The sequence below is a fragment of the Puma concolor genome, chromosome A2 (genome assembly GCF_028749965.1).
Source record: "Puma concolor isolate L17-30 chromosome A2, mPumCon1.1.hap2, whole genome shotgun sequence".
Classification (NCBI taxonomy): Eukaryota; Metazoa; Chordata; class Mammalia; order Carnivora; family Felidae; genus Puma; species Puma concolor.
Window position 1 is genome coordinate 170372532 of NC_141668.1, and position 26191 is coordinate 170398722.

Genomic DNA, 26191 nt, shown 5'->3' on the forward strand with positions numbered 1-26191 from the left:
GACAAACCTCCTCAGGACTGCGGATCGCCGACACGTCTCCTTTTGATTGGTGGCATTTTACACGTCACTCCTCTGAACAATGAAGACTTTTCATAGTTTACGGATAGGTCTTTTAAATAGGATGAGGGGCGCCTGGGTGGCGCAGTCGGTTAAGCGTCCGACTTCAGCCAGGTCACGATCTCGCGGTCCGTGAGTTCGAGCCCCGCGTCGGGCTCTGGGCTGATGGCTCAGAGCCTGGAGCCTGTTTCCCATTCTGTGTCTCCCTCTCTCTCTGCCCCTCCCCCGTTCATGCTCTGTCTCTCTCTGTCCCAAAAATAAATAAATGTTAAAAAAAAAAAAATTTAAAAAAAAAAAAAATAAATAAAAAAATAAATAGGATGAAAGTGGTAAATATTAGCTTGGGTGTGCTATCGGAAATCTTTTTTGTTTTTTAAATAACATTGTATCATTTTTATTTTTTTTTTTATTTTTTTTTTAATTATTATTTTTTTCAACGTTTATTTTTTGGGACAGAGAGAGACAGAGCATGAATGGGGGAGGGGCAGAGAGAGAGGGAGACACAGAATCGGAAACAGGCTCCAGGCTCTGAGCCATCAGCCCAGAGCCTGACGCGGGGCTCGAACTCACGGACCGTGAGATCGTGACCTGGCTGAAGTCGGACGCTTAACCGACTGCGCCACCCAGGCGCCCCATTGTATCATTTTTAAAAACTATCCTGACAGCCAGTATGGGGATAGAACCCACAACTCTAAGTGCAAGAGTTGCCCACTCCACTGACTGAGCCAGCCAGCCTGCAAGACCTTTTTTAAAAGGTACTATGGCAGCAATGCTTTCCCTTTCACATCCAGCCCAGTAGTATGAGTTACCAACTGCTACTCGGCCATATGCCTTAGCCACGGGCAAAACCAAAAACATTTAGCCCGATAGTTGGTATACACTTGGGGTACCTCAGGACTCTGGAATATTATGGAAACAATGAGGTGTTTTTATCTCCAATGGGGATAAAACTGAAGAGGTTCCTATGTCCAAAATTTATCAGATGCTATATTTTGGCCAGCTGATGTGGCTGATATTAGGGGTACTAGGCACCCCAGGTATTATGTCCTGGGGGCCAGAGGAAAGCACCTCATAAGGATTTCCACCACAATCACTGCTCATCGAAACAAACGGGCAAACCTGAGTCATGGTGCAAAGGGATGTCCTTCGAAGTCACAACTTGGCACAAAATTCACGGACACCAAAAATTAGTCCCAAAAAAGAAACAATATTGGAAGTTTACCAATTGTCCGTTCAATAAAAAGAGAGAGCTCGGGGCACCTGGGTGACTCAGGCAGTTAAACATCTGACTCTTGACTTCCACTCAGGTCATGATCTTGCAATTCGTGGGATCAAGCCCTGCATCGGGTTGCATGTGGACAGTGTGGAGCCTGCTTGAAATTCTCTCTGCCCCTCTCCCACTCTCTCAAAACAAATAAATAACAAAAAAAAAAAAAAAAAAAGGAGAACTGATGTGAAAATATATCCTTTAATAATAAGGATTGAATAGAAGAGTAGGTACTGACTCAGGAAATTCCAGTATCTGCAACAGAGAACGGAACTTTCAACAATAGAAGTCTACATGTTGTGATCATATACTAGAAACATTCTGCAAGGTGAAATTAAATAAATCTTTTTCTATAATTATATAAAGTTGTACACACACGGCCACACACACACACACTCTCTCTTCTCACTCCTGGGTCCAAGATATATACTAATGGAAAGGAGACATGTTGTGCATAACAGTGTGATTACTTGAAATCTGAGACAAAAACATCTATGTTGTACAGATGCAGAGGAGAAAGAAGGCCACTTAAAACCATTAGCATTCATATCAGGGACATGAACTAGGAATTCATACATTTGGGATCCCCATTAAGGAAGAGGCACTTTGAAAGACAAAGTCATATTCATAACAATGAAAAGACTTCTGTCCTGCCGGAATTTTTGTGAACAAAATACATCAAGTTCTATACCTGATGTTTTCCCAAAATCTTGTTTGTTCAGGATCATCTCCAGTGTGTTGGCTCACATTCCCAATAAAATTTTAAGGGAGAATAAATGCTTTCCCACAGTGTGTCTGTGCTCACAGGTTCCTGGGATACCTGAAGGCTTTTCCACGGTGCTGAAGTTCATAGGGTTTCACGTCACTGTGCTTGCCCGTGTGTCCTTGAAGGGAAGAGAGACAAACGAAGGCTTTCCCACAGAGCAGACATTTACAAAGTTTCCCCAGTGTGTGTTCTCATATGTACCTGCAGATGTGTGTGATCCCAGGAGGCCACGCTGCTTATTCAGAGTTTCATTGCACTGTGCATGTTCGAGTGACGTTTGAAATGTTCACGCTTCTGGAAAGTTTGTCCACACTCCTTAAAATCATGGTGTCTCTCCCCAGTGTGTGTCCACGTATGTGTTTCCTGGTGTGATGGACACTTGAGGGCCCTCCCACACTGCTGACATTCATAGGGTCACTTTCTAGTGTGTGTCCTAATGTGCACTCGCAGGTTCTCAGAGGAGGTGAAGGCTTTCTCGCAGTGCTGACATTTATAGGGTCTCTCCCCAGTGTGTGTCCGCGCATGTATTTGTAGGTCTCTGTGATACCTGAAGGCTTTGCCACACTCCTCGCATTCATAGGGTTTCACTACATTGTGTGTGGTCATGTGACGTTCAAAAGGTCGATGCTTCCTGAAAGTTTCCCCACACTCCTTACATTCCAAGTGTCCGCCCACTGAGTGTCTTCTCGTAGTATGTAGTACGAGGGTGTGGTGTCGAATGAAGGCTTTTCCACAGTGCTGACATTTATAGGGTCTCTCCCCAGTGTGTGTCCTCACATGAGCTTGCAGACTTGAGTTGTACCTGAAGGTTTTCCCACACTCCTGACATTCATAGGGTCTCTCCCCCGTGTGTGTCCGCATATGTTCTCGCAGATTTCCAAGATATCTGAAGGCTTTCCCACATTGCTGACATTCAAAGGGTCTTTCCCCCGTGTGTGTCCTCATATGGATTCGCAGATCTGTCTGATCCCGGAAGGCTCTGCCACACTGCTTACATTCACAGGGTTTCACCATACTGTGCATGGTCATGTGCCGATTAAAATGTCCACAATTCCAAAAAGATTTCCCACATTCCTTACATTCATAGGGTCTGTCCCCTGTGTGTGTTCTCACATGTCTTACAAGGGCACTGCGACCAGAGAGGGCTTTCCCACAGTGCTGACATTCATAGGACTTCTCCCCAGTGTGTGTTTTCTTATGTGTCCGCAGGCTTGAGTTATACCTGAAGACTTTCCCACACACGTCACACGCATGGACTCTCTTTCCACAGTCACCTCGCACATGACCCTGAAAGGAAGACGTGCGAGTGAAAGCTTTTCCACATTTCTTGCACTCTAGAGATTGTTTACTACTGAGCCTCTTCGATGTCTTAGATACTCTCCCAGTGTCCTGACTTTCATAGGGTTCCTCTATAAGGTCTGTGTCCGTGTGAGCACTGAGGCTCACGACGCAGCTGCAGGCTAGCCCACACTCCTCACCGGGACTAGGTTTGAGTCCTGGGTGAGATCCTCTTGGCTTCCCAAGGAAGGAACCATCTGCGAAGGCTTCTCTACGCTTAGCATGTTGACAGGATTTGCCTCTAGTAGGATAACCCTCATGCACAGTAAGACTTGTAATCAGGTTCAGGGTTTCTCCACATGGATCTCCTTCAATACGTTCACAGACACTCTCCACCAAAGGACTTCTGTTCAAAATAGGAAGGCACATGGTTAGGGAATAATGCTTATAAGCGATCTCTTTATTAATTAATGATATATTGATGTTTGTTAATCATTATTGGACTACCTAATGGCCATTGTCAATGAATGGGTATGTTTGTGGCACTGTCTCCATGCTTACAAAGTGGTACAAGCTTACTGCTCTGGCTAAGGACTCAAAGTCATAACTTTCTGGGCTTCTTACATATAGTTTTCCCTGATCATTCTTCCCAACTGAATTGTTTTACAGATGATCAATATCTACAATGCATTTATAAAAACTTTGTCTTGTGGGGCACCTGGGTGGCTCAGTCGGTTAAGCATCCGACTTCAGCTCAGGTCATGATCCCACAGTTTGTGGGTTTGAGCCTCGTGTCGGGCTGTGCTGACAGCTCAGAGCCTGGAGCCTGCTTTGGATTCTGTGTCTCCCTCTCTCTCTGTTCCTCCCCCACTCATGCTTTGTCTCTCTCTCTCTCTCAAAAATAAACATTAAAAAAATTTTTTTTTAAAAACAAAAAACTCTGTCTTGTGAAAATTCCGACTACACAATTGTTGTGCTAGGCTTACAGCTGTTCTTTAATTTCTAGTCTCATAATCGCCAACATCCTCGTTCCTCCCATGCAAGTGTCAGTCACCTTGAATGCCCTTCCTGGGTTTGCAGGTGATCTCCTCTGCTACAAAATGTCTGCTTTTCTCCAAAAACAGAACACGAATCTTTTCTTGTAAATATTCCTGTTTTCTCTTCCCCCAGCGGCTCATTCAGCAAAATGCTCCACTGAGGCCTTGATGTACTTGTGTTACCTTGACTTCGACAACCTGCAAGAATTAGTAGCATAATTTAATTTCTTGGGAATGGTCTGAGGTTTCAGGATAAGAAATAGACCTTACATCGACTTCCAGTCAGATACCGATCCCAAAATGTAAAGGAAGTTCATCAGGAAGAATGGACACACGACCACAGAAAAATTCTGGGGACCCTAGTGGTTTGGGACTTTGCCATTAAGAAGAAGAGTGTATGAAATGGCAGCCTCTTTACTCAGCCATACTTCAAAATATATGGAGACCAATGTGGAGATAAGTATTATCAGATTATTATCAGATACTAACTAGGCAAGATACACACATCCACCCCTACCCCTACAAGAGGAACACAAAAGGCTCACTTTGACGGTGAGAATGGATGAAAAGTCTGGCAGGGAAGCCAAGTGAATGACAAACATCATCTTCTCAAAGAAAGACTGAGTCTCCTTTCTAATGGATGTGTCCAAATGCTTTTCCCTTCTCTGGCACCTGGTGCACCCGAGGGTTGCTGGTCTGTCCTGAAGGCACAGAGGCCCTTGGTGAAGCCTTCTGCACTGTCCCAGCTGCCAACGGGAGGTCGGGTGGTGTGTGTGGCTACTGCCCTGCCCCTGGAGAACAGCTCAGCAGGGGGGAGTATTTGAAGGGCATCAAGCAATTTGGAAGATGGATTCATAGTCTTCAAGGTCATTGCTAATGGATACCTGTATTTTGTTTTGTTTTTAGTGGAAGCATATTGATCTACACTATTGTCAGTTGTACAACATAGTGGTTGGACAATTATATACATTAAAAAGTGCTCACCATAATAAGTGTAATTACTGTCACTATACAAAACTACTATAAAATTATTGACCATATTCTCTGTGCTCTACTTTTCCTTCCTTCTTTATTTATTCAATAAGTGCAAATCTGTTCTTCTCAATCCCCTCCATGATTTCACCTGTCTCTCCATCCCCTTCCAATCTCACAAACACCATTTTATTCTCTGTAGTTCTAAGTCTATCCTTATTTTCTGCTGTTTGTTTGTTCATTATGTTCTTTAGATTTCACATATAAAAGACAATGTTTGTCTTTCTGTCTTATTTACTTGGAATAATACCCTCTAGACCCATCCAAGTTGTCACAAATTGCAAGACTTCATCCATTTCATATTGCTGAGTGATAGTCCCTTGTATGTAGATACCACATCTTCACTATCCATTCATCTGTTGATGGACACCTGCATTGTTTCCATATCTTGAGAATAGTGACTAATGCCACAAAGAATGGGGGGGGGGTGCATGTATCTTACTGTCCTGGTTTTTTCTTTGGTGAACTACCCAGAAATGCAATTATGGACCTTATGGTACTTATGTTTAGCTTTTTGTGGAAGCTCCATACTGTTTTTCAACGTGGCTGCACCAATTTAAATCCCACCAACAAGATGAGTTTCCTTTCCTCCACATCCTCACCAATACTCGTTATATCCTGTGTTTTTTGGAGGTAGCCATTCTGGCTGCTTTAAGGTGACAGCTCATTGTGGTTTTGATTTGCATTTCTCTGAGGATAAGTGCTATTGAGCACTCTATATCTCCTTTAGGAAAATGTCTGTTATGTTCCTCATCCCATTTTTTATTTTTCTTTTTGTTTCCCTTACCTGAAGGGAGAATTCCACAAAAATATTGCCAAGGCTGATGACGTCCATGAGTTTATCTCCTCTGTTTTGTCTTAAGAGGTATGTGGGTTCAAGTCTTACACATAAGTATCTAATCCATATTGAGTTTACTTTTGTGTGAGATGATGTAAGAAGGTGGTCGAGCCTTACTTTTGCAGGTAGCTGTCTCATTTTTCTAACACCATTTATTGAAGAGATAGTCTTTTTCCCATTGTATACAATCAGCTCCTTTTTTTGTGGATGATTTGACCATATAAGCATGGCTTTATTTCTGGACTCTCTTCTGTTCTCTTGATCTATAGGTCTCTTTTTGTGCCAGTACGATACTGTTTTGTTTCGTATAGTTTTGTAGTATAGTTTGAAATCTGGGACTGTTGTATCTTCAGCTTTGGTATGCTTTCTTTCTCAGCATTGCTTTAGTTATTTGGAATCTTTACTGTTTCAATAAAAATTTTAGAATTTTTGCTCTAGTTCTTTGAAAAATATTATTAGTATGTCAATAGGGATTGCATTGAATATGTAGAGTGCTTTTCATAGTATGGGCATTTTTAACAATATTAACCCTTACAATCCATGACAATGGTATATCTTTCCACTTATTGTGTCATTTTCAATTCATTCATTAAATGTCTTATACTTTCAGAGTACAGGCCTTTCAACTTCATTGAGTACATTTATTCACTATATTTTCTTGTTTTTGAAGGAACTAAACATGAGATTGCTTTCTTAATTCCTCTTTCTGTCATTTTGTTATTATAGAAAAACAACAGACTTAGGTATTATTACTTTTGTATCTTTCAATGATTCTAGTTCTAATAGTACTTGGTGAAGTTTCAAGGATTTCCTATAAATAGTTTCAAATCATCTGCAAATATTGACCATATTTTCATCTTCCTTAACAGTTTGCATATTTCTTAATCTTGTCTGACTTGTTTGGTTAGGACTTCCAGTACTGTGTTAAATCAAAGTGGTGAGAGTGGACATCGTGTTTTGTTCCTGATCATAGAGGAAAAACTTTTGGCTCTTGACCACTGAGTATGGTAGCTATGGGTTTGTCATATGTGGCCTATATTCTGTTGAGGTATATTCCCTGTACACACACTTTTTGAGAGTTTTTATGAGGAATGGAGGTTCGATTTTGTCCAAAGATTTTCTACATCTATGGAGATGATCACATGATTTTTTTTTTTAATTTTTTTTTCAACATTTATTTATTTTTGGGACAGAGAGAGACAGAGCATGAACGGGGGAGGGGCAGAGAGAGAGGGAGACACAGAATCGGAAACAGGCTCCAGGCTCTGAGCCATCAGCCCAGAGCCTGACGCGGGGCTCGAACTCCCGGACCGCGAGATCGTGACCTGGCTGAAGTCGGACGCTTAACCGACTGCGCCACCCAGGCGCCCCATGATCACATGATTTTTAATAATTTATCTCATTAGTGTGGTGTATCATATGTTGATGGATATGCTTATGTTAAATCCTTGCATCCATGGAATAAATCCCACTTGATTGTGGTGAATGCTCCTTTGAATATATTTTGAATTCAGTTTGCTAACATTTTGTTTTATATTTGACATCTATGTTCAACAGGGATATTCCTGTGTAACTTTTTTTCTCTTTGTAATGACTTTGTCTGGTTTTGGTATCAGGGTAATGCTGGCCTTATGGAATGAACTTGCAAGTATTCTTTCCGCCTCTATTTTTGAGAATAGTTTGAGTAGGATAGGTATAACTCTTCTTTATATGTTTGGTAGAATGTACCTGTGAGGCCATCTGGATGGTTCTGGATTTTTCCTAGGAGTTGTTTCACTAGTAATTCAATTTTGTTTCTTGTAATGGATGTATTTACATTTTCTATTACGTCTTGATCTAGCCTTGGCAGATTACAGTTTCTAAAAACTTGTCTATTTATTCTAGCTTGTACAGTTTGTTGGCAAACAATTTCTCATGCTAATCTATTTTAATCCATTGTATTTCTGTGGTGTTGATTGCAAGTTTTCTTTCTAGTTTCATTAGTTTCATTTCTAATTTTGAGCCTTCTCTCTTGTTTTCTTGATTACTTTCACCAGATATTGTCAATTTTATCTTTTCAAAGAACCAGCTCTTCTTGCAATTGATCTATTTTTAAATCTCCATTTCATTTATTTCTGCTCTGTTCGCTATGATTTGGGCTTTGCTTGTTCTTTTTCTAGTTACTCTAGGTGCAATGGTAGAATGTTTGAGATTTTTCTTGTTTCCTGATGTAGGCTTGTGTCACTATACACTTCCCTCTTCAAACTGCTTATGCTACACATGCCAAAAATCTTCCATCACTGCATTCATTCAGTGAATACCTGGAGGTATTTAACAACTTCACTTTAATTTCTTGGTTGTTTAGTAACATTCTGTTTAGGCTCCATGCGTTGGAGCTTCCTTCTGTTTTCTCGTACTTGACTTGTACTTTCATACTGCTATGCGTGGAAAACATGCTTGGTATGGTTTCAGTCTTAAATTTACTGCAACTTGTAAAATTTTGGGCCTAACCTATGGTCTATCCTGCAGAATGTTCCATGCAGACTTGAAAAGAATGTGTATTCCACTGTTTGGGATGGACTGTCCTGAATACATCTATTAAGTCCATTTGGTCTGATGTGTCATTGAAATCCATTCTTTCCTTACTGATTATTAGTCTAGACGTTCAATGCATTCACATTAGTGGAGTGTTAAATTCTCTTACAATTACTGTACTACTGTCATTTTCTGCCTTTGTATTTAGTAATGTTTGCTTTATATATTGAGGTGTCCCTGTCAGATGCATAGATATATGCAATTGTTATACGCCCCCTGTTGGATTGATCTGTTTGTCATCGTGTCATGGCCTTTGTCTATTACAGTCTTTGTTTTGAAGTCTGCTTTATCTCATAGAAGTATTTCTACCTCTGCTTTTTCTCCCACTTCCATTTGCATGGAAAATCTATTTCCATCTGCTTGGCTTTCAGTCTGTGTCCACTGGGTGACAGTGACTCCCTTGCAGGCAGAATATACATGGGTCTTTTCTTCTTATTCATTCAGTCACTGTAGATCTTTTGATTGGAGCCTTCAGTCCACCTATACTGAAAGTAACTATTGAGAGGCATGTACTTCTTGCTATTTCGTTCAATGTTTTCTAAGTGCTTTCATAGTTCTTCTCTGTTCCTTTCTACTCATGCTCTCTCCTCGTGTGATCTGACAACTTTCCCTAATGTTTTGCTTGTGTACCTTTCACTATTTTCTGTGCATGGATTATAGGGTTTTGGTTTATGGTCACCATGAGGTTCATATGTAATATCTTGTGCATACAGCAGTATGTATTACATTAATAATTGCTTATTTGAACACATTCTAAAACACATTTATACTCCCCCACGTTTTATGGGTATGATGTCATATTTCATGTCTTTTTTTCCCCAAGGGTTCACACCAATGAATATGGGGCTTGAACTTATGACTCTGAGATGAAGAGTCACACACTCTACTGACTGAGCCAGCCAGGAACCACATATTTCACATCTTTTCTTGTATATCCCTTGAGTAACCTCAAGATACAACTTTTGAGTTTACTACTTTTGAGTTTTACCTTCATACTAATTCTGTAAGTGATTGATTTACTATCTTTACCACACATTTGCTTCTACCAGGAATTAAAAATATTTTTTTTAACGTTTATTTATTTTGAGAGAGAGACAGAGTGTGAGCAGAGGAGGGGCAGAGAGAGAGGGAGACACAGAACCCAAAGCAGGCTCCAGGCTCTGAGCGGTCAGCACAAAGCCTGACATGGGGCTCGGACCCAGGAACTGTGAGAATATGACCTGAGCTGAAATTGGATGCTTAACTGACTAAGCTGCCCAGGTGCCCCTCTGCCAGCAATTTTGTTTTTCCTTTCATACTTTTCATGCTTTTACTTATGGCCTTTTCTTTTCCACTTAAAAGAAGTCCTTTGAGATTTCTTGTAAAGCTGGGTTAATGGTGATGAACATCTTTAATTATTTTTCTCTGGGAAGCTCTGTCTCTTTCAATTCTGAATGATTAACTTTGCCTGGTAGAATATCCTTGGTCATAGTTATTTCCTTTTGGCCCTTCGAAAGTATTATGGCACTCCCCACTGACTTGCCATGTTTCTGCTAAAAAAAATCAGCTGACAGCCTTACGAAATTTCCCTTAGAGTTTACAGTTTGCTTTTCTCTTTCTTCTTAGACCTTATTTCCTTAGTTTTAAGTTTTTTCCCATTTTATTATAAGTCTTGGCATGAACGTCCTTTGGTTCATCCTGTTTAGGCTTGCTGTCCTTCCTGGATCTGGATATCTGTTCCCATCTCCTGACTAGGGAAATTCTCAGCTTTTGTTTCTTCTAGTAAGTTTCTGCCCCTTTCTCTCTCTTCCCCTCCTTAGACTTCTCTACTAAAATGTTATTCCCCCTGACATGGTATAGTGTGGGGCAGTTAGTTAAACATGAGTGAGGAGGGATAAAACAGATCTGGCCACAACCTCAGAGCCACCCCTACGTGGGGCGTGGTGGGGGGGTGGGGCTAACAGCCACACCTACAGAGCCACCTCTAAGGGCTAACAAAACAGGAAAGGCCTAGCCACCGAGCTGGCTCAAAAGCCACAAAGGTGTGTATGAGGGAGGTGTGTGTGAGGGGTGTGTATGAGGGAGCCTCAGTGGCTCAGTCTGTTTAGCATCTGACTCTTGATTTTGGCTCAAGTCATGATACCAGGGCCATGGGATCAGGCCCTGCTTTGGACTCCGTGCTTAGCGTGTAACCTGAGAATTCCCTCTCTCTCTCTCTCTCTCTCTCTCTCTCTCCCTCTCCCTTTGCCCCATCCTCTGCTTGCATACTCTCTCTCTCTAAAAAAAAAAAAATTCAAAACCAAAAAGCCACATTGGGACTTTCAAGAGCTGAGCCATGTGCAGAAAGAGTGCAACTTACTCTTAAGGTTACAGCAAAAGCTGATAAAACTCATAAATAGCAAAAACTCATAAGTAGACAATATATAAATCTGTACAATTCTAACAGAATGAATCATGAGCAGGCACAGGCACAGAAGCCCAAATATTCTACAACCACCATTTTGCCAGTCAAAATGTCAACCAAAGGCAAATTTACACGTACACGAAGCAGGCTTCAAAGGAGAGCATCCTGGGGCCACTGCCCCTCTTACTCCAGCAGGGGCCCCTTTTCTCTAATGGAAAGCGCAATGACTACGCATATCTACTCAAGCCACCCCAGCTCCCCATTCTGGTACACGTCTCCGATTCTTTGGTGCATCCAGGACAAGAACCAAGCAGCCCAGTAGTGACAGAGGTCCCGGAACCTGTCCTCACTTATTTGTCAGTATTGTTCTTTTGCTGTTCATCCTGGTGGCTTCTCACTAGTGCATCTTCCAGATGACTGATCTGTGCTTAACATCCTCTTACCTCCTGCAGATCCCATCTGGCGTTTTTCAGGCCAGTTATGGAAACTCTGAGCTGTGACTGGTTTTTGTTTATAGTTTCTATCTTCTTGTTGAAGGGCTGTGTTTCTACACTCTTCTCTCAAAAGACTGGTGAGGATCTGCAGGACCATGACTTTGAACTCTGTCTCTGGTAGGTCTCTTATCTCCATATCATGTAGCTCATTTTCAGTGGTTTTGTCCTGTTGTTTCCTTTACAACATATTTGTTTGTCTCCTCCCTGTGCTGGCATGTAGCAAGTCGGCAACATTTCTTGGTCTTAAAACTAGTGGCCTTGGAGTGCCTGGTGGCTTGCTCAGTTGGTTAAGCACCCAACTCTGGGTTTCAGCTCAGGTCATGATCTCACGGTTCGTGAGATCAAGTCCACATTGCGCTCTGTGCTGACGGTGCGGAGCCTCCTTGGGATTCTCTCTCTCCCCGTCCCCCACTCTCATGAGTAGTGTCTACACACACTCTCTCTCCCTCTCAAAATAAATAAACTTAAAAAAACAGGGTAATAAACAACCAATTTAACACATAAAACTATGCTTTTGTGGAAAAGCTATATGACTCCAGATAGGTTTCATGAATGCTTAGAACAACTCTGTCCTTCTTCCAATGTATTCCCATTCCTCCGGCCCAGTAAGAATAGCCAATTGTAAGAAACATTTCTTCCCTAAATGACTAGTAAAGGTATGGAGCCATCCTTACCCACAGCAGACAGGTTCCTGCAGGTCTCCAGCATCACATCTCTGTAGAGCTTCCTCTGACCACGATTCAGCAAAGCCCACTCTTCTGGGGTGAAGTTCACAGCCACATCCTCAAAGACCACAGAGGCCTGAAACATACCACACACTCTATTGCTGCAAAGCGCCATTTGCACCCACGTGTGTGGGAGAATGAAGGGTGTGGGTTAGAGAATGAAGGGTGTGGGTGACAGGCAGGGAGCTGACTCCATTCCTAGGACCCCTGAGTCACAACAGAGGGTGAGGACAACAGCTGACATAGACTTACACACACCCAATTTACTGGGTTATTTACACTGAGACAGATCTGAACAGATCGATACTGTACAGATTGAAACATGAAATATTCACTCAGATAACACAGGACTTGGAGGACACACGTTTGGCTTGCTCTAAGAAGATTACGCTTCATCATCAGCTCCAAGAACTGGAACCAGAATGTCAGGATGCTGTGGACACTCGGATTCCAGTGCTGCTTGATGTGAGCAGCTCTCGCCCTGGAAGTAACAAGGGCAAGAAGCCTGCTGGAGTCCCCTCTCTTCCGACAGAGGCAGACACGACCCTTTTCCCGGATTAGGTGGACTCTGGGCACGGACACAGGCCAGGGCCCAGGCGCCTGGCACACCTGGTGTGTAAGACCAGTCCGGGGCCTTAAGAAACTTGGAAGTCAGCAGGGCCGCTCAAACTTTTAACCCAAGGCCCAGAATTCAAGGAAAAGGGCACGAGAAGGAAGAGTCCCTGAGGGATTGATGGGGACACAGCCACCACTCACGTTAACACAGGGGGAAGAATCACAGTGTATGGACCGTTTTTAGGCAACAGGCCTGAGTGATGGAAAGATATGCAGCAAAGGGCGCAGTGAGCACACAGCTGAATGCACACGGGCTCCTGAGTGACCCGCCTCGAAATGGCCACAGGCCCTAACTAACCCCTGTGACTTACAACCGGGCACAGGTCCCACACAGGGAGCATTCCAAAGGTTCCCATGCTCCCTCGTGACCCCATAACTGTAGCCCCCTAGCACCGCCTCCTGGCAGACGGTCTCTCCTTTGCCGTCCTGCCCGCTGCTCCCTCGCAGGGTATTCAGTAAACTCCCATCTCCTCTGTTCTGCCTTGGGGGAATTCTCTCACCCCCTGAGCTGCGGGCCTCCCCCTGATCGGGTCACCCTACATTTGTTGGCCTTCACAGGGACCCTCTGCTATACTCAGCCTCTCCTGGGATTTCCTAGGAATTTCCTGGGATTTTCCCTTGGTGGACTGACTCTAAGTGTTCTCTGGGCACCTGACAACCTCCACCTGAGGTTCCTCCTTGGTGAGGATCCCAAGTCCCAGGGGGCGTCTATAGGGCACCCCTTGCCCAACAGGATGAGGGATTTCCCCTCTTGCCCTTTAGGGGGGATCCTTGACTCCTTCTCCTTTCTTTTTGCCCTTTGGCAGGTGTAACCACAGTCCTCACCAGGCAGCCAAAGTTCTCTATCCAAGGGGTCCCTGGTATGGTCTATGGGTCTGAGGGTGAACAAGGTCAGACCATTCGGGCCTGTATGGGCGAATGACCCCTTTCCTCTCCTCTCCACTCTGTTCCCAAGGTCTATTCCCAACGAGTGGCAAATATGGCAATGGCAGCTCGGCCGTGGTGAATCCGCACATGGGAAGGACTCAGCTGGGACCCTTTCCTGATGCTGGCTGAGTCTCGGTAGCCTTGCTTCTGTCAGATTCCCCCCTTAACTCCTTAGTTCCCATGTATGCAGCTGCCATCTTGATCTACAAGCAAACACATTCCTACACATCTGAGTGGTGAGCCCTCCCCTCCTTTTTGCTTAAGTACAGTGAGAATCTGTTCTCCTTGTAACAAGACACCATTGGACACATTGGTTATTTCACCAAAGATTTGACAGGAATGTCGGATTTGAGACAGACCTGCAAAGACCCAGAAATAACCAGACAGCTTGAAGGAATTAAGGTGGACTTTGTGGAACCAATCAACCCCCCTGGAAATACTGGCCTGATGCCTTGCTGGCAGCGTTCCCAGCAGCCTTACCAGGTGAGTAAAGTCAACTCCTGGCAGGTGCCAGAAACCTCAGGATGGTTTGGGGACCTTGAGAAGAAGAAATCACATAAATCTACAGGTCTTGCAGACAAGTCTGGTGACAAATATTTGGCTTGTCTTCTGGCCTCGAGGGGCTATTAAAAGTTCAGTCTAGAGGGGCACCTGGGTGGCTCAGTCGATTAAGCGTCCAACTTCGGCTCAGGTCATGATCTCACGGTCCGTGAGTTCAAGCCCCGTGTCAGTGTCTGTGCTGACAGCTCAGAGCCTGGAGCCTGCTTCGGATTCTAAGTCTCTCCCTCTCTCTCTGATCCTCCCTTGTTCATGCTCTCTCTTTGTCTCAAAAATAAACATTTAAATAAATAAAGTTTTTTTAAAAAGTTCAATCTAGAGATTCCTTATGAAAATTTTGAGCAAAGCAAGCTTTTTAAAAAACTTATATGGCCAATCACTGTTCTTGCTGAGCGTTTGTAAATAACTAGGCCATTTTGTTAAAACTGGACCTGTTTTACAAACAAATCAGTCTTGATTTGGCTCTCTCTAGAAATAAGAGTGAATGCAGAGAGAAAATAATTATGTTTTCAAAACAACATCTTTGTAGATACTGGGTTTTTGGTACTATTTCTTATAAACCAGACTAGGTTTTGAATTCTTCTAGTTTCCTCAAATATCTGGCTAGAGCTCTCCAAACTAAGGTTTCATATCTTCCTTTCTCATGACTTAAAATCATTAAAAGTTAAAATTGCTGTTTTTATTAAAATTCTGAATACCAACGCTAGACAACTTGACGTAAACTTCAGAGAGATTGCCACAATAACTCATGTACAGAGAATCGTCATGCTTGTTACTCTGTTTGGATAAGAACAGAACCCCAGGGACACAGCATTATTTGAACAGCTGGAAAACGGGAAGGACTCCCCAACAACTGCATGACTCAACTGTCACCTTGACCAATTCTGCATGGCTGTGATAAGAAATTCACTCCTTAAACGCTTGAGCATATCCCACTCCATGTGATTAACTATGGACTTACAGAAATAAGGGATGCCCTCATTTTTCTTACATTGGATTGCATGGTGCAGGTTGGGACGTCCTTATCTCCGGGGAGAGGTAGCTCCCATTTGCCAGCAATTCCTCATAATTAGGATATTGTTAAGGTTAGACATCAGGCATTGAAGGCTTATTAATGGTCCTCTCCTGTAACCATATTTCTCCTGGAAAACCTCTATGGATTTAAAATTACAAATAGAGGGGCGCCTGGGTGGCGCAGTCGGTTAAGCGTCCGACTTCAGCCAGGTCATGATCTCGCGGTCCATGAGTTCGAGCCCCGCGTCAGGCTCTGGGCTGATGGCTCAGAGCCTGGAGCCTGTTTCCGATTCTGTGTCTCCCTCTCTCTCTGCCCCTCCCCCGTTCATGCTCTGTCTCTCTCTGTCCCAAAAATAAATAAATGTTGAAAAAAAAATTTAAAAAAAAATAAATAAAAATAAAATTACAAATAGAGGCTTTAGCCAGGCATACAACAGCCATCTTTAACCAAGCCCAACACACAGTCACCCACAAACGGAGAAGGTGACCCTCCAATACCCAATGGCCTGATATCCTGCAGCAGCTCAAAAAGGAAACTATGCTTTCATTAAAACAGAGTGCCATGTATGCGCTCCAGATTACCCCAATAACATAACAGGAGCGCTGACAGATACAAATCCTCATGTCGGTGCTTGAAAGGATCCTTCCCTCTCCTTTAATGACTGGCGAAACTCCTGGACTGGAGGAAGATCATGGTCAACCATCAAAGGTCTTTTCTTCAGGCTTATTTTCCTGCTGAATGTTGACATACCAGGGACATCTCTATGCCCTCATTCAGCAGGAAGAAGCTACTGAAGGTGACACCCCTGTCCTAACGCCAAAGATTTGTCATTTTCCACCTGTCAGGGGGATGTCAGGGCCACATTTAGACAACAGGCTTCACCAATGGAAACCTGAGTTAGGCAAAAGGGCCCACAGTGACCACACAGATGGATAAAAAACAGGCTCATGAAGTGACCCGCCTCTAGATAGCCACAGGCCCCAACTCTCCAATGGTCTACTTACAACCGGGCACAGTTACCACAAAAAGGGCGAATTTCCATGTGTCCCTACACCCTTCACTCTGCCCTATGACCATAGCTCGTCACCACCACCTGGTGGCCTGCAGCTCCCCTACAGTGCATTCAGTAGACTTCTAACTCCTTTGTTGGGTAAATTTTGCTGTGGGTGAATTCTTTCACAGCCTATGCTGCCCACCCTCCCTCCCCAACCAATCTGAACACCCTACACATAGTATCTTTGGAGCAATATGAGGACACCACATCACTGAAGGAAAAAGCAAACAATTATGAGAAAATAATCAGGAATTACTTAAATAAAAGACATGTTTCCACAACCTAAGCACACAGAATCCCAGCTACATCAGCTACAATGAAGGCAACACCATTTCATCTGGGGCTGCAGCGTGGGTTTGCTAGTCACATCTGATACGAGGCTTGTAACCTACACAGGTTTTTCAAAACTTGTATAACAACAATAAAAAAGATTATATTATAGGTTACATTATAAAGACAAATAATACAACTAAATAATGGGACAAAAAAATGTGAATGCACATTTCCCTAGGAAGATACAGAAGTGGCCAAAAAGCACATGAAATGAGCTCAACGTCACCACACATCAGGGATCCATATGCAAAATGCAACCATGCACAAACACTTCCAATCTACCCCATGTGGCCAGTTTATCCTGACACCAAAATTAATCCTATATGAAATGGATTCTACAGGGGCTCCTGGGTGGCTCAGTTGGTTGAATGTCTGACTTCGGCTCAGGTCATGATCTCTCAAGTCTGTGAGTTCCAGCCCTGCGTCAGGCCCCGTGCTGACAGCTCCGAGCCTGGAGCCTGCTTCTGATTCTGTGTCTCCCTCTCTCTCCCCTCTCTCTCTGCCTCCCCCGATCATGCTCTGTCTCTCTCACTCTCAAAAAATGAATGTTTTTAAAAAATTTAAAAATAGTAATAAAATGGATTCTACAATGTGACCAAGTGAGATTTATCTGGGAATAAAATGGTTGGCTCACCAAGCAAAATAGCAGTCATAAACTTCATGAACAGAAGAGAAACAAAAACCCCATGATCACTTACACACAGAAAAGGTATCTCCTGGAACCCACCACCCTCTCTTGACAAAAATACTCAGCCAACTAGGAACAGAAAGGAACTCCCTCATCCCGAAAAGGGGCGGCGGGGAAAAGTCCACACCTAACATTTGCGCACCCAGACACTTCTCCAAAGAACATATGCAAATGGCCAGTGGGTCGATGAAAAGATGCTGGACATTCGTCACGAGGGACACGCACCTCGAACTACCAGCAGAGGCCCCTTCGCACCCACCACACTGGCTATAAAGACGCCCCAGGAAGCGCCGGCGAGGACGTGAGCAGGGCGCATTCTCCTTCATTTATCCTGCTGCGGATGTAAGCGGGGGAGGCCGCTTTGGAAGAGTCTGGTGGACCCCCAACATGAGCAACGTGGAGTTCCCACCCAACACGGCAGGTCCGCTCCTCGTATCCACCTGCCCCAGACCAGGGAGGACGAGCGCCATCACACACAAGTGTGCGCACGCGCTCTCCGCGGCACGACTCCCGATCGCCCGCGATGAAAACCACCCAGAAGCCGGGCACCTCTTCCAGGCTGAGTAAAGGCGACACGACTGAAGTGGAGTCAGGAGTCCACAGGGGAAGCTCCCCAACCTGCCGCTCAGGGCCAAGGGCAGACACAACACGGAGAGACGCACCGGCACACCCATAATGCATCACTGTTCATGCAGGAGGAAAGACTATTTCCTCCGGTGGCAACAGCTCAGCCAATGAGAGACAATCATAGGCCAGCCAATGAGAGCCAGTCACAGTCCAGCCCATGCGAGAGAGCCAGAGCTCAGCCAGTGAGAGCCACAGCCCAGCCAATGAGAGACAGTCACAACCCAGCCAATGAGGGATGGTCGCAGCCCAGCCAATGAGGGACAGTCATGCCTCGGCCAATGAAAGAGAGCCACAGTTCAGCCAATGAGAAGCCACTACACGTGGAACACCCAGTTTGCTCCAATGGCTTTCTGGTTTGGCACAGCCCCTCCCAATGTCCCCTCTCCTCTAGGAAAAAGCGTTCCTCCCTTTGTTCCTCCCTTTCTTCTCCAGACTTGCCTGTGGTATTGCTGGGGCTTACCTGTCTCAAATCCCAATTCTCTGCTATTCTCATTTTTTTCCTGGAAAAATAACTGCCGGTTTCATTTTTAAGTTAACGTTACTTGGTGATCACCAGGGGACCCAGAGGAGACCCCAACCACTCCAGGCTGGCGAGCAAACAGGTCCAGGTACCCACGGAGCCCACTGCTCTCTCTGCTTTCTTGGGGACCCTGAAGTGGAGGTTGTTTTGTGCTGAGATCAGAGCCCCGCTCCCTGGGTCTGCGCTCTCCTGTGTGTGCACTCTCCAGGGTTTATTCAGAACCTGTGTTAGGGGCTTGTCCTTTCTCAGAGAACTCATTTTTGTTCCTACTACTTTCCAAAACTGGACTGTTCCTCTTGGAATCGTGCCTGTTGGAAATGCATTGGCCCTTGGTCTGATTTCTTCTGGAACAAGGCTACTTCTATAGAGACTAGTGTTCATAAATTTTTATTCTGGTCTAGAGAAAACTACCAAGAAATGGATTCCAGTTATCAAAGTGCATGGAAGGGGCCCTCAAATGGAACCCTGGCCAATCTTATGTTTAAAAACCATGGTGCATCCTCGTGCATTTCTAACAAAATGAGCAACTGAACCAAATATAATTTAGAACTACAAGGGCCTTTATGGGGAACTTTCAATCTCCCCAAACATGTTTTATTGAATACTGTTAGAAAAAAAAATTTAAAAATTAAGAAGGAAGGAAGGAAAGAAGAAAAGAAAGAATGAGAGAAAAGAATAGAAAAGAAAAAAAAAAGAAATTAGGAAGTCATGAATCCAGCAAACTGAATTTGATACATATTTTATTCGGTACCTCAAGACTTGCAAATATTTTCAGGCTCTAAGTGTACCTCTTTGCAAAAGACTATTTCAAATGAACGGAGGCAAACAACTGAAATAACGACAAATGGCTTCCGAAGTGCCTTTTTCTCCTGCCCAGGCTTCCCTGTCTGCAGACATCCGGCGGCTACTCTACACCTGGGACCTGCCTCCAACCACTTTCCTCAACAAGCTCTGAACTTCCCTTTTCTTCTGAACCTGCCCTTGATCCCTCCTTACCTCAGCCTGTTAACCAGGCCTCTTTAAAGGGAAGGCTTCTCAAGATCTAAAACCCCACATTTCTCATGTTCCCTGGACTAAGGCAGAAGTTTCCAAAAGTGCCCAGGACCCCCCATAAGCTCGCTGAAGAACATGACATGGCTATTCAACTTACCAACATGGTTTCCCAGATTTAGATCAACTAGTCCACATGCATGTTGCTGAGGCCCAGGCCACACATGGGTGAAACTAACCCGAGAGAGAGAGAGAGGCCCAACTTCTGAAAAGATGCCAAACGTCTGAAAATTCCCACCAAGCAATTACAGTAGCTTTTCCTAGGACTGTGAATTAAAACAAAATCCAGGTTTCCACACACAAGCCTGATGAACCTGTACATAGCTATTACAATGGACTTCAGCCTATCTTCAATGTAACTGCTGGTCTTTCTTCACATGTGGAATCCATCAGGCAGCATTTAATGGGATGGACTGGAATCTTTCTTTTTCGTTAAAAGGACCAGGATGGGCTGGGAAATGTCATCCCCTGCATATTTAATTATTTTGACAAACTAGGCCACTCACAGCCCACATGAAGGAAAGACAGCTAAAATTCTTAATTTGCACCACGAACAACTGAAGGCTTCTATAAGGAGCGCCTGGGTGGCTCAGTTGGTTGAGCATCCGACTTCGGCTCACGTCATGATCTCACAGTTCGCTGGTTTGAGCCCCATGGTGGGCTCTGTGCTGACAGCTCAGAGCCTGGAGCTTGCTTCGGGTTCTGTGTCTCCCTCTCTCTCTGCCCCTCCCCCACTCACACTTTGTGTCTCTAAAAATAAACAAACATTTAAAAAAAAAACCACCAAATACCTACTAGTTTGCACTATTATTGCCAACATCCAGGACATGTGAGGGAAGGTTATCAGCAGCCTGAATGCTCCAGGTGGGAGCCCTCCTCCCGGCCCCTCCCAAGCCCTCCTCATGCCCAACGGCTGGGCTCTAAGGACCACAGGGGCTCTGCCCCAAATTCCCTCCTGATCAGCTTGGAGAAACCACTCTCCAGATGGGAAGGGACTCTCTCTGTGCCGCCTGACGGGACCTACACTGTGAAGCAGGTCCCGCCGCTGAGAGCTCACGGGGCTCCAACAGTGGGGTCTCTAATGAACCTGCACAGGTTCCTGCCTCTGAACCTGCCCCCTTGTGTCTAGTCCCGTGTGACAGACACACCATTTTCACGTTAGTTCCTCCACCTCTAGTCATTCACTGCACGGATCCTCAGAAGGGATCACGCTGGAATTTCATTCTCCCACAAAGGGAAAGTAATTCTAGAACTGGATGAAGATACTCAAAATACCTAACCAGGGGACGAAATGCCCTTTGGACATCTTTTATCTACTTCATCTCTGACGCACTAGAGTGGCATCTGGGGACACTGATCATTTGTCTCGATGGGATCACCTGCCATCCTCTTTCTGAGCAAAATCCTCAACTGATATTGGCAGAAGCCACAGTGTACCTGCCATGAAGATTCAAATAAATCCCTCAAAGTGCTGTCGTATTTAATAAATTTCCTGTAAATAAAGAAGCACTTAAAGGCACCAAGCCCACAGAAGATTACGAACCTGAGGCTGTGATCCCATTACACCCTGCACCCATCCTCTTTTACCTGTGCCCAGATGACGGAGGACTGTCCAGGACACGGTGATCACTGGCACCTGCTGTTCCCAACTCCCACACGCTGACATCCCTTCCCACTGAGAGCAAATTCTCAAGGAAATGAAACTGCACAGTGCATTTTTCGTATAGCAGTTTGTGAGGATGAACGCAGTTATCTCTGCTTTCACTTGAAAGGAACCGAAACAGGCCAGGGCACTCACGCCCAGGGGGGCACAGGCTTTCTTGCTTTTCTTGAATCTCAAAAGCTGGTCTGGATGATGGAAAATTGCTGAACGCTCTGCTCTCTGATGATATGGAGACGGTTTCGGTCTCTGCCCTCCTTCTCAGACCTCTTCCCAGGAAGCCCGAATCCACCTGTTACACCTTTTGGCCTTGAAAGGACAAAATGTCTCTAAAGAAATATTGCGGGTTGCTCAAACTCAGGATCGATACGTAGGGCGTCTGATCCGGGAATGAGCATGACACGTGGACCCACGTGAAACCCCTCGTGACTGCTTAGCACGGACACAGCACCTTCTGACTCCCCCTGCAAACAGGAAGTGCTTCTCACGCACAGGTTCTATGGTTTACTCTTATTTACAAATTGAAAATGGTAAATATCGTGCTGGGGATGCGACTGCAAGTCCCTTGAGGTCACTGAGCAGCACTTTACCTTTGGGCTACTTCAGCTCAACACGCTGAATGATCGGCCCTTCCTCTGGCCCTGCACCTTCACCAAGGGTAAAACACGTTCACACATGTTCATAGGGACAGTCACCGTGCCTGTAAGGGAGCTCATGACCTTGGACTACTATGGAGACAAGATGTCCTTACCCACATGGGGATCAATTAAAAATGGCTCCTTTGTCCCAAATTCATTAGATGCCCCACTTGAACTGACCTCTCTGGCATTACGAAGGGTCCTGGCTCCAGATCTGACTCCTTGGAGACCAAAAGAAACCATTTGGCTGATAATTCTTCAACACAAAAAAGGAAACACAGCTCTAGGAAACCAAGGCAAACTCATGTCATAGTTCAAAGGCATGTTCTCCCAAATAATAACATAGAGAAACTGAACAGAGGTGTCCAAAAATGTTCCCCAGAAATGTAAAAGCATCGATGGAAATCTAATAATTGTGACTTTAGTAAAAAGAGAACTCTGGTTGGACAAATACCAGTCCAGCAATATCCAGAGACACTATAATATGCGCTACTCACCAGTGGACGGACATTAGAGCAGTGGCCTCCAACAACCTAATAGTGTTCGATAACGACTATGAGTGGAGAAATACTAATAAAGTCACAAAAGTGACAACCTCGCAGGTTCCACCGGTCCAAGGACAACCCCAGGGAAGCTGGCTCGCACAAATGGATGTCACACAGCTCCCTCTCTCGTAAACATGAATACAGTTTAGCCATGGTTTATATGTTATCTCACTGGACAGAAGCCCAGTGTTTCCCTATGGCTTCAGACTGTGAGAGAACGATATCCCTACCTGGGGAACACCTCTCAAACTTCACAGGGATCGGGGAACCCAGTTTACCAGCCAGGTGCTTAAAAGTTTACCACCCAGGTGATACCAGCCAGAAGCAATGTCCAGTGGTTCATACTCTGCACCCCGTTTCCTGCTAACATGTAACTTACAAGCTACAATATGCAATGTCCCCCCAGCGCAGAAGGACTTACGAGGCATTTACCCTGAGGACAGGACCACACTGACGGCAACAGCAGAGCCCACAAAAGGAAAACCTGAACTGGAGACCCCCACGCCCCACCATCCCGGGGCGGAGGGGTTCACTAAGAGGCCCCAGCTGCAAATACCTGCCTGAGCGACACAGATGAGCCCTGGGCAGCCACATGGCAGCCACATCACCGGTGGCACTGCTGATATTCTCCTCTCGCACCGCAACAGAGATCCGGTCAAGTGACACCTGCTTGGGGGTGACGACACGGAAAGCTGCCAGCAGAAAGAGGTATGGCCAAAGGACAAAAGTCCTAAGTGTCACCCACACTGGACTCCCGGGGCAGCGAGAGCCTCTCCAGGAACAACAGGCCAAGGAGCAGAGCAGGAGCCGCTCACATCGGTCACCCGCGGTGCCCACACCGCACAGGACACCCCATTGCAGAGGGTCATGCCCAATCCCCACACGGGAGCTAAGCTCTCCCTGCTGACACCAGTCCTCCAGGAAGGAAGGAGGGGACCCGGAGACCCCAGGGGACCCAACCCTGGAGATCTGCACCCCCTGCACCCCCTACTCCAGGGCTCCAATTCTAACCAGGGAGGAAACCCTCCCAGTTTAGCATCTGACCCCTACACGCTGTGTTCATGACCCTTCCAATGGCACTTGACCCAAAGGAGCCTTCCCTCAGTCTGACCTGCACATCTTCCTGTTTCCACAGATCCCACTTAACCCCACAACCCCTTGGACGATGCCAACACCGGTCCTCAGGAGACATCCCAGGGCGGCCCCAGATCGTTCCCAGCACAGCTGTACCGGCATCCCCTTCTTGGGGCCCTGCGTCCTCTCTGGGCGGCCCCAGCCCCTTCCCCACTGGTCCCGGGGGCCACCTGCAGGCAAGCGAGACCCCACCACACCTTCCCTCGCCTCCCACCAGGCCCAGCTGTGGGGGTGGCCGGTCCCCAGCCCAGAGGAGGCCCCAGCTTCCAGCAACCCGGGTCATCCGAATGACACGGGGACCCCAAGCTGCTGTGTGGACAACCAGGTGCAGCATCACGGCTTCCACCCTGAGGTCAAGGCCACAGTGGGAGGGGCGGCTCTAGGGCCCCTGTGTGGTTTCCCATGAATGGAAGCTGTTTATCCCTTTCAGAGAACAGGGACCTGGTACCGTTAGAATTGAACCCGTCTCAGTTCACAGAATTTGTGTGCATCTCTGACACCGGCAATTCCCAGGGGACAGATCAGGAAGACACTTTTCCACCTCTGGACCCTGCGTGGAACTGTCACCAGCATTTGGATGAATCCTCTGATCCATGACTCCACCCACCTGCATGAAGGCGTGGAGCCCCCAACCCTCATGGAGAAGGACAGTTCTGTCCTGAGACACTTTTCCCCAGGGGACGCTCTCTGGATAAAGCCCCCAGTAACCCGAGTCAGCAGGGACAGGAACGACCTGACACACTTACCACCCTTTGCCCTGAAGGGGAAGAAAGGAGGCAGAAAGAACTCGGGCATTTTACACCTGCTCAACGTGAGGCTGGCGGAGGACAGAGCCATCCGTGCTGAGCTGGACAGGGTGACAGGTCCTGCTCACAGATGACATGCAGACGCCTACCTGAGCCCTGTGCTCCCAGGAAAACCTCAGTGGAAGGGAAAGGCACTCCCTCCCCCACCCTGTCGGGGTCTGGAAAACAGCAGGCTGCACGAGGGCCCTTCCCCCCGTCAAACCAGGAGACTCACAGCACGTTCCCCTGTTCACCTACGACAGGGCCACGCGCAGACCCCCCACACCCGCACTTCGTGCCTCATCTGTGATCAGCTCAGCTGCTTGTCCCCGTGGCCAAGGGGCACAAAATGCTGGCTGGTCCCGCTTTGCTTTGGCTTCTCTCCTTCCTCCAGACCCCTGAACGTGGGCTTGCTCTCAGGCTGAGCCACACACAGCCCCCCCAGGGACAGGGGGACAGGCTGGCCTCAGGGAACCCCAACGTCAGCACCACACCTGCTCATGACTGGTTTCTTTCCTCCTCTCCTCCCTTGTACACAACTCTCAGACAACTTACACAACTTGAGACACTCACAAGTCTTATGCTCAGTGTCCTCCTTGTCGATGTAGCCCCCCACCTCCTGCACAGCCCTTGCCCCTAATGCAACAGCCCCCTCCCCCCTGTAGCCCCTGCCTCTAATGTAACAGCTGCCCCCCCCCCCCCCCCCCCCCCCCCGCCCATGGCTCCTGCATCTAGTGCAAAAGTGCCCCGCCCCTGGCATGGCCCCAGCCTGAAGTGCAACGGTGTCCCTGCTCCCCACTTTGCAATCATTCTTCTCAATACAGGACTCTCCTTACTCACTTCGGATTTTTGACTGAATTGACACTGGTTTGACCAACTGTCCACCACTGCCCCTTTCCTACGCAAACTTTACCCAGGCCACTGTCCTCCCCACAGGCCCGACTGCAGGTGGCCCACACTCTGAGCATCCACTGAGCTGAGGAACAAGGCCCTGGGGACCTGAGCCACCTGGGGACCTGAGGCCTTCTCCACCCCAGGGGCTGGATCCTGACACTAGGTCTTCCTGCCCATCCCCCTCACACAGAACAACCAAGCGGTTCTGTTTCACTGGAGGGTCCCTGAGATGGGAGCTGGTCCCTGTTGGAACCGATTGTAATAAACTGTCCTCAGCCAGGCGCAGATTTGAGGTCATCTCCCAAGTCGGTCACCAGCTAGACCTCAAGCTGACGAGCTTGTACTCACAGAACTTTGCCCCATGTTTCCCTAAGCTGTCCTTTCCAGCTGTCCTTTTAACTCAGGCAAATGGCAGGAACCCGCCCCTGGAGCAGACTGACCTGCCCTCACCAGACCTCCAGGGCCCCAACCTCCCCGACCAGTTTGAGGAGCCCCGGGATTCCCGTCTGTGCAGAGGGACCTGGAGGGACCTCTGGAATGACCACCAATTACCTTTCCCTCATTATCACACTGAAGTCTCCACTGGGGGAGGAGCACAGCCTCCTGTACATGACTTACTTCCTGGGGACAGGCCTGCTGCCCTAAGGCCCACCCGCAGCACCCCTTCTTCCCACCCCACACAGGACGAGGAGGCTTC

General features: G+C 46.3%; 1 protein-coding gene across 3 annotated transcripts in view; it reads right to left on the reverse strand.

Moving 5' to 3' along the window:
* Window positions 1-1506: 1506 nt before the first annotated feature.
* The window catches only part of LOC147583901 (uncharacterized), a 37231-nt gene continuing 12546 nt past the window's right edge, over window positions 1507-26191 (reverse strand). For all 3 annotated transcript variants that reach the window (XM_086699573.1, XM_086699574.1, XM_086699572.1), the window contains exon 4: window positions 1507-3681. In XM_086699573.1, the coding sequence (XP_086555699.1) occupies window positions 2505-3681 (1177 nt within the window). In that variant the 3' untranslated portion in view covers window positions 1507-2504. The remainder of the gene's footprint in view (window positions 3682-26191) is intronic.